This window comes from Cebus imitator, unplaced genomic scaffold, assembly GCF_001604975.1.
Source record: "Cebus imitator isolate Cc_AM_T3 unplaced genomic scaffold, Cebus_imitator-1.0 Scaffold38, whole genome shotgun sequence".
Lineage (NCBI taxonomy): Eukaryota > Metazoa > Chordata > Mammalia > Primates > Cebidae > Cebus > Cebus imitator.
In genome coordinates this window covers 5,166,030-5,175,599 of record NW_016107353.1, presented here as the reverse complement: position 1 = coordinate 5,175,599, position 9,570 = coordinate 5,166,030, and the positions used below count along the sequence as shown (strand labels likewise).

General features: G+C 40.4%; 1 protein-coding gene across 1 annotated transcript in view; it reads right to left on the bottom strand.

Moving 5' to 3' along the window:
* The window catches only part of CR1 (complement C3b/C4b receptor 1 (Knops blood group)), a 182,812-nt gene that overhangs the window by 127,715 nt on the left and 45,527 nt on the right, over window positions 1-9,570 (bottom strand). Inside the window, exons 12-17 of the mRNA XM_037737442.1 lie at window positions 9,258-9,343; window positions 6,758-7,156; window positions 4,501-4,677; window positions 4,319-4,421; window positions 3,217-3,302; window positions 344-571 (exon numbers count right to left, since the gene is read on the bottom strand). Of these exons, the coding sequence (XP_037593370.1) occupies window positions 344-571; window positions 3,217-3,302; window positions 4,319-4,421; window positions 4,501-4,677; window positions 6,758-7,156; window positions 9,258-9,343 (1,079 nt within the window). The remainder of the gene's footprint in view (window positions 1-343; window positions 572-3,216; window positions 3,303-4,318; window positions 4,422-4,500; window positions 4,678-6,757; window positions 7,157-9,257; window positions 9,344-9,570) is intronic.

The window sequence follows — 9,570 nt, the reverse complement described above, 5'->3', positions numbered from 1 at the left end:
GATATTGGCTATTGTTCATAGGCAGTTTTTTTCGTGTTCTCTCCGGTGAATACATTTTTCTTCCTAACTGTGTCTTGCTGCCTTCCCTCCACCACTCCCTTCAGTCCCCTTACCCCACCCTTCTGCACTCCACCAGCAAGAAGAGTTCTGCTCATCTTATCAATCCAAACACACCTTGGCACTGCTGAAACCCATCTGTTTTAGCTACAGTTTGTCATTTTGACATTTCCACTTATGACAAAGTTAATCTCACAAACAGATACCATACTCTTATTATAGAGACATGAAGGATTGGGTCCAGATATTCTGAACCCATTTAGTATATGTGGAAGCAGATACTGACCAGTAGGAACAGAAAGTTCACAGCGAGGAGGGGGGCTGCTCCAAACCCCATTCCCTTGAGGGTCACTTGTGCAGCGGATGGTGCTCTCCCCAATGAGGTTGAAGGTCATCCCTCTGTCTGGGTGGGGGTCGCATGTGTAAGATACTTCTTTTCCATAGGGAATATCTCCAAGGGGAGTTTCTGTGTGTCTCCCATTAAGGATAGCTGGAGGATTTGGACAAAATATTTCTAGAAAGAAAACAAGAGCTCTCAATTCCATTTAAAATTTTAAATTCGAATCCAAGGTGATTTCACAGTTGTCATACAGTGACTGTGTTGCTAATTAAGTGTACTTTTTTCTTAAGGAAAGTAGAAACTGCATAATAAATGTATTAGGCCTCTGCTAAGATGGAGCTAAATGAAATGACAACTACATCAATGTTTATTACAAAAGTCTTCCCCAAATTAAGCATCCTAAATTTTTTAGATAGTTAAGATTTCTGAATAATAAATAGTGTATTCCTTTAAAGTAAATAAAAATCTTCATAGCCACATTAAAGGGAAATCATCCATTAATTCAGTAAGCATTTTTTGAGTACCTGCTGTATGTCAAGTACCGTTTTAAGCCTAAGATAAATATGATCTTTGACATCAAGAATCTGCATCCTGGAGACATCATTCTAAAATATATTATGCATTTACTATTTGTATATCAGTGATTTAATTTTTCTTTATGATGTCTGGCAATGATTTTCAAAATAAATATGAAAGATTATAGTAATGCTGTCATAATGAAATAAAATATATTGTGTACTCTTGTATGTGTTTCAAAAGGCTCAAAAATGTTAGGCTTTTTTGAGATACTCATTGGTTTTTAAAGGAATTTTTTTGTTGTTGTTAAAGAAACACATTTATTCTTTGGAATGCCTCTATTTGGAGACACTCTTTCCCCTTTCTAATTTGCTTTGAATTTGGGAAAAGGATACTACAGCTTAAAAGATTATAGATAAACTAATCAAAGGCTGAAATAGCTTAACCAATGTTTACACTCTATCAGTGATATCAGGTATATGTTGGCTTCATGAGGGTATTTTCTCTTTTTTTTTTTCTTTCATACTTCTTAACTATTTCAGGGAAATAGTTGACTTCCTGTTTGTCAGACAGCTGACTTCCACCTATGCAAGATGAAACTATCATGTTTCATCATATAAATCAGTACAAGACATTGAAATAATTTGAAGCAAAGTGTTCATTTGAGCAAAATTCTATTGTAAACATGTATTTTTAATAGCTATGCTTAGAAAGGGAAGCAATATCGCTGATTGATTTAGTGAAGAAGGAAATGAATGAACAGATTGGACATAATTGTGTTTCTGTTTTTCACACAGTATCTTCTGCCCTCTTAAAAATAAAAAGCAACCCCCTTGCTGCCATTTCTTCCTCCAGCTATAGTCCTACTTCTACTCTCTTTACATGAAAACGCCTCTAAAATATTGTGTGTGATCTGTTACAATTCCTCCCGTGCATTCGTCCAAGAATTCATTCCAATCAGTGTTTGCCAGCACTCTACTGAAACTGCTACTTGTTACCTCCAAGTTGCTAAACCCAAAGATCAGTTTTCTGTGCTCACCGAATTTGACCTTTCTATAGCATTTGACAGAGTTGGTTAGTCTAATCTCCTTAACAGAATTTCCCCACTTGGCTTCCAGGGCACCTCACCCTCCTGTGTTTTCTTTTACTGCAGTGGCTGCCTCATCATAATCCCCTTCATCATAATTCCTTCTCACCTTTTCAACTTTTAATCCTGGACACCCAGGCTCAGTCCAAGCATCTGTTCTTGAGAAGCACTCACTCCCTAGGTGAGGATCTCTTTCAGTCCTGATTTTAAGCATAGCAGATACAATGATGGCTTTTACCTACTTATGGGCAGCCTGGGACTCTCCAAGATACCCATCTGGATATTAAGAGGAACACAAAACTTATGTTCTAAGCTTAACTTTTGATTTCCCCCATTCCCATACTTCATGCAGTCCCCTGCATTTCAGCTAAGGGAAATTCTACCCCCTCAGCGATCTGGCCAAAAACCTGGAAATTGTCTATGATTCTTCTCTTTCTCTCACATAAGCAAACCATCAGCAAATCCTGTCATCTGCACCTTGAAAATATATCCAGAATTTGATCACTTCTCATCATCACCTTTCCCAACGGCTATCCTGGGCCAACATCTCTGATTAAATTGCTGCAAAAGCCTTCCAGTTTGAACCCTCAGCTACACCAAGTAGAGGTACACTTCCCTTTGGGGTCCTCAGCTACTTTCTCAACTGAGAGCACTGAATCAATTAAGAGCATTTTCTTAATAACACTTAGTATTGTTTGAACATTTCTATTCATGTTTTTGTTTTATTTTGTCTTTATTCTTGCACAAAAATATAAACATGGACTTATCTGTCTTGTTTTTAGGCACATTCCCAGTTCCCAGAAGATTGCTTGGCACTAATAGGTGCTCAAATAATTTTGTGTTGAAAGAATGAGTAGATGACTAAATGGATAACTGAGGGAAGAACTGAAAAGTTGAAGTGTGACTATTACTTCTGACAGGAAAGAGGAGAAAAATTTAGCATAGCATCTTGCTGTACATTATTTCTATGAAGAATTTCTCTCTATCTGTAGCACAGACTCTCCTCATCAATATTTATAGAATGTTACCCAAAACCACATGATGCTTAGGTATATTTTCCCCCAAAACATTGCTTGTATCTATTCCAACAAAAAACAATTCCTATTAAAAATGGACATAAATAGCGGGACAAACAATAGATCATCTCATGGGGCAAACCACATTCAGAAAAATCAAAGAGAAAGATCCAGACTGAAGAAGTATTTAATCTACTCACGTTCACACACAGGAACACTGTTACTCCAAAGGCTTCTTATTCCAACCAAGACACAATGACTAACGGAACTGCCCTTCAAGCGAAACCTAAAGAACAAAGCAGTAGCGTCTGGATGAATGCACCATTTCTCTCTTCTCTTCATTGACAGATCTCAGCCTCCTCCCTGAGAATTCCTAACTGAATTAACATTTCACTGCTCAGCTAAAGCACAGGTAAAAACACTCAGTTCACTTGGTTTCTCACTGACAGGCTCAGAAGACAAATCATGTTGGAGAAAGCGTAGCTTTCAGTGAGGACAAAGCAGTAACAGCTGGCAAAGCTGTCAATCGTATTGTAATTGGATTTTAAAATATTTTTACTTATTCTTTCATTCTTACTACAAATTCCAATATTTATTTGTTTAAAAGTTTTGTGAAATAATCTTTGCATGTTATTTATCTTATACACAACTTTCTGTTATATGACAAACTTTTCTTAACAAATCCTTAGAATATTTATCTCTTCATGTATGCAATTTATTATTTGTTCATACATCTAACATCCCATATATATACACACACACATACACATACACACACACACATATATATATATATATATATGTATATATATATACTTTTTTTCCCAAGATCTGTTGTATTTCTGTTGTTGTTTCTGCTTTGTCCCTCACTGGAAGCTGCATGTTTTCCAAAATGATTTGATTTCTGAGCCTCTATCAGTGAGAAATCAAATAAGTTGAGCTTTTTCCTTTTTAAACCTCTGTTCATGGATCCATCTGGTTCATACTGCACTTCCCAGTCATTGTTTCAGATGTTATTCTCCTCCAGTACTTCTTTGCACTAGGTCAATCTCCTTTTCTGGACTGCCGGCTGTATTTCTGTTCGTACTTGACACTGAGTTGTATGCACCATTTTTTCTTTATCTCTTTATCTCCCGATAGTACTGCCACTTAGCCCCTACCTTTTTTTAAAATCACACTTCCAGAAGTTAATCTCCCTGTGTTCTTATTTTCCTAGGTCAGCCCTCTTTTTGGATTGATCCTTGAGCTCAAGAGTCACTCTCCAGAGCTGAGTCGCTGATCTTAATTCTGGGTCACACTCACCCTTCAACACAAATAAAGGACACTTTTGCCCCAAGCTGGAGATTAAGTGGAAGCAGCACATGGCCATGAGGGAGTTGATCCAAGAAGTCATCACAGGATTTCACTAGAATGAAAAAAAATAGGAGTAAGACCTCCATGTGAGGGTTACAGAGAGCAATCTAGAAGCCAGAGAGTCAAGGCACCTGCACATCTGGGGGCTTCAGGGCTCCAATCTCCCTGAGGTGTGCAGCGCAGAGAAGCAGCCCCTCTGAGGTCATAGCCGGGCTCACAGCTGTAGAATACTTCCTGCCCAGGTGAAAAGTTGACCTGATTGCTTTGGGTATGCTCACCATGCAGAATTTCTGGAGGTGGCTGACACACTGTGGAAAGGACAGTTCCAGAATACTTGTTAGTTATGGGGGAATTTCCTTTGCTATAGCTTATGCTTGCTGAAGCCCTTATAACTAGTCAAAGGTAGAGAAATAGAACCCAATTCTCCCTAGCACAAGACCTCAAATCCACTTGTAAATCTACAGGGCATGAGGTTTTTTCTCCCAGCTCTTGTTATCTGGTGTGGAGTTGTTAGTATTGGTGGATTCTCCATCTACATGCTTCCTAGGAAGGCAACCCCAGTTTTCACCCGTTATTCAGGTAATGAGACTGTCACCTGAGTCCAAGCCTGTTTTACAGACTTTCCCCCCCATTTCTCTGATTGCACACCTATGACTAAAGTACAGTCATACTGTTTCAGGACAGGCAAGCCCCCAAATTGGGGCTTATTCTGGAAGGATTCTTGCCTCACCCAGGAAAGATTTCAAAGATGAGCCAGTGGTGCTAGATAGAAATCTTTTGGTGAAAGAGACTGCCCCTTGCAGAGCACGGCTAACTCACAGGCAGTGTGACCAGAGTCAGCAACATACAGGCTCCTAGCAGGCAACTGTATTCATACTCCTGTAAACCTGCTTCAATTACATGTAAATTAAGGAGTGATCAATGCAAATTAAGGGTGAGTTATTTAGAACTTTCCAGGAAAGGGGCGGTAACTTCCAGGTCATTGCCATGGCATTTGTAAACTGTCATGGTGCTGATGGGAACGTGAGGGCAGCTGGGGATTGCTTTCATCGCCATCTGCTGGTTCCTGCTAGGGATTGCTTTTGTTGCCATCAGCTGGTTCCTGCTGATTTTTCACTGCATCCTGTCTAAGCCAGATCCTGTTTTGGTCAGCAGGATTGTGAACACAAGACAAGCCCTGCCCATCTCCTACCTCAATACATCCAACTTTGTATGTTTTTATCTGTTCATCTTCCCAGCTCAGTGGTTGCACAAGGCTAACACGGGTTGGTAGAAGAACTGTAAGCTTCTTCTCTGTCCCTATGTGTCAACCATTACACCTCCCACTCCACTGCTAAACCAGCTATTGTGACACCAGTAGACAAGATGAGCTACCAAAAACAAAAGCCCTTAAATAAGCCAGCCCTTTGTCATGAGAGGACATATTATTTGGAGAGTGTTTGACTCAACGTCTGCCTTTATTTACAGTCCTGTTCGTCCATGCTTAGGGCATCAGAACCCACTTAACATCAACCTAATCTGTACCTCATTCAAGATGAATTTAAAAATCGTTATTTAACTGGCTTCGAGCAAGTTACCTTCACTCTTAGATTCCTGGGGATAAAATGTAGGAGGTGGATGGCTTGAGCCCAGGAGTTTGAGACTGCAGTGAGCCATGACTGTGTCACTGTATCATTGATCAGCCTGGGCAACAGAGACGGACCTCAACCCTAATAAATAGGTTTTTAATAAAATAAAATAACAAAATAAAATGTAGGAGGCAGGCCATTATAGACAAACTCTAAAGTCTTTGTCTCTATTCTGATGCCATGCTTTCTGTCATAAGGCAGTCTCTTTCGGTCACCAATGGATGCTGATAGAAGTATGGCAAGAGCTATAGCATTCAGCCTCTGGGGTCTGAGACCCTTGCCTTTTAAAATCTTGGGTGTCTCAGCTAGAGCATGTGACTTGGCCAATTTACCTAACCTCTGAAAGGCCAAGCTGACTTCACTCTTAAATGGATATTGCAACAGTACAATTTCAAAGTATTATAAATAATAAATGAGAAAAAATATATAAAGTGCTTTGTGCACAGCTGACCATAAAGAAAGTCCATACGATTTTTCAATATAATTGAGAGATAGTACAGCTGGTACTTTGCCCTGATAACTGATGAATAGGTGGGTCCAAAATCTTTTTTCTTGGCTAATTAAGGTCTTGCTTTTCATAGTGAAGATACATATGCATAGGTGCATGACATCCTGATTCTTAATTTCATGCTTCTTTTTCCCAAACTTGCTTTCCCACACTGCTCACCACACATCCCTCCCTCTGAACAAATACTAATCTCCTGATCCAACAACAACTCATGTCATTTGCAGAGCCCTTCTAGGCCTCAGTCAGACTCACCCCTGGAGCAGCTTGGTAACTCTGGCTTCCATTTGTTCAGGGGCTGGCATTGCACACGGAGGGAACCTTTCATGACAAAGCCAGGCTGACACCTGAACTCCACAAATTCATTTAAGGAAAATAAACTTCTGTTGTCAGATACCATTATTCCATTTTCAACATTTGGAGGCATGCATTTGTTAGGTATAATGCACTGAGGGGCCGGGCCGCTCCAGACGCCCTCTTGATCCTCATTGCTGGTGCAGTGTATGGAGCGCTCACCCACGAGCTGAAACAGATTTCTCCCTCTGCTTCCAGGATTGCAGTGGTAGGTCACCACTGATCCATAGTGAAAAATGTCCCTGTTGGTGCTAGTGAAATATCCATTGGCGATGGTGGGGGGCGGCCGACAAGGAATTTCTGGGAAAACAGACAGCAAGTTAACCAAAACAAGAACTTTGGGACAGAGCCTTGAGTGCTGTGGCAGGATCACGGCTCACTGCAACCTTTGCTTTCCCGGTCAAACAATCCTCCCACCTCAGTCTCCCGAGTAGCTGGATTATAGCCATGCACCACCATGTCTGATTAATTTTTGCATTTTTATTAGAGATAGGGCTTGGCCAGGCTAGTCTTGAACTCCTGGCCTCAAGCAATCTGCCTGCCTCAGCCTTTCAAAATGCTGGGATTACAGGTGAGAGCCACCACCCCTGGCCTGGTTTCTTGAAATTATAGTTTAGTGTAAATTTTGCTAACAGTTTTTTTAAAATCCAAAATTACCAGAAGTAAATATTCACGATATTATTCTCATCTGATATTTGCTAATGTATAGACATATTCTTACAGTTTTATAATATTATGAGTTCTGCTCTTCTCAGTTAACATTACTTGACTAAATGTGTCCATATATTATTATAGTCCACTTTTTTTTTTTTTTTTTTTTGAGAACAGAGTCTCAGTCTGTCACCCAGGCTGTAGTGCAGTGGCGTGATCTTGGCTCACTGCAACCCCTGCCTTCCAGGTTCAAGAGATTCCCCTGCCTCAGCCTCCTGACTAGCTGGAATTATAGGCATGCTCCACCACATTGGGCTAACTTTTGTACTTTTAGTGGAGACAGGTTTCACCATGTTGGCCAGGCTAGTCTCGAACTCCTGACCTCAAGTGATCTGCCTGCCTCGGCCTCCCAATATGCTGGGATTACAGGTGTGAGCCACTGTGCCTGGCCTATAGTATATGTTTATATTTCTCCTGCTAAATGAGAATTTAGCTACGTTATCTCACCATTGTTAATTTAGTTCTCTCTCTCTATAGAAGGCATTTCGCTTTATTCTATTGGTTATTAATATAATAAAGCATATAGCATAGCATTTTTTTTTTGAGACAGGGTCTTGCCCTGCTGCCCAGGCTGGAGTGCAGTGGCACAATCATGTCTCATTGCAGCCTTGATCTCTCTGCTTCAAGAAATCCTCCCACCTCTCAACCCCCTGAGTAGTTTTGACTATAGGCATGTGCCACCATGCCTGTTTGATCTTTGTATTTTTGTAGAGACAGGGTTTCACCATGTCGTATAGGCTGGTCTTGAATTCCTGAGCTCAATTGATCTGTCCACCTAGGCCTCCCAAAGTGCTGGGATTACAGTATGAGCCACCATACCTTGCCCAGGATAGCATCTTTATTAAATAACAAAAAGCTCTGGCAGAACTAATAAAGACAAAGCAAAAATATGCAATATTACACAAAGCACAAGTATACAATATTACATGTAATAAACACAATACTTGCAGATTCAGAAGTAATAAAAAGAACTGAATACTGATCTACAGCTATACCACCCTGAATTCCCCAGTCTTGTCTGATCTTGGAAAAATTGAATACTGTGTCCTACTCTACATTAAAACAGTGCCCAGCCAGACCGGCCTTCCACAAAGTTTGCGTTCACTTGTCCTCCCATCAGTTGTGTTCTGAATTGCTTATTTCCTCAAACCATAACCAAACCCAGGATTATATCCATTTTATATTCCTTGTTAGCTTGCAATTGCTCTTTCCTCTTTGCTCCCCAAAATCTAGGAAGCTCATCTTCCAAACAACTGACAGGGAAGATGACATGCACCTGTTTAGACAAATGATAAACAGGAAGAAAGGGCTGCATTGCTTGAATAGCTGATGTGATACTAAGAGCCTGCAGAGAGGATATAGGGTTTCTTTCATCAAGTTTGTATTTGTTGACTTCACTGAAGAAAATGCTCTTCAAACTGGGAAGAGGAAATTGGGGGCTGTTTAAATGAGCTCAAGACTGGTTTAAAATAAATTACCCCTTAAGATAAGGGAAAGAAAAAAGCATTTCTAGATGAAGGTGGAAGGGAATGCTGTGAGCCGTTTTAAGGATATGACTGGGATATGACTGCATTCTTCAAATATCAAAAGGACACCATTTCAAGAGGGATGAGATTCATTCTTTATAATTCTAGGAAGGCCACGCTAGGATTAAATGATAGGTTGAATGGGGGAAAAGATTTCAACTCACGTTGACAAATTGGTGGCTTTGCACTCCAGTGGGCAGTATTGCCTGAGATGATACATTCAGCAGATGACTGACCAATGAGGCGGTACCTAAAGGCAAAAAATGGAACATAATTGTGCCGTGCATACCTCATCAGCTTCCTCACAGCATGCACATGTGGCAAACCAGAAGGATCACAATGCAGAGAAGTCTACGGCCCAGCCGAAACTTCAAGTATGATCCCAGCTTTTCTCACTTCTCTTTCCTGTTCTCTCACTATTGTAAGAGACATTTCTGCTCTAACTTCTCCTGGCCCACTTTGCTTCTTAATATCTTG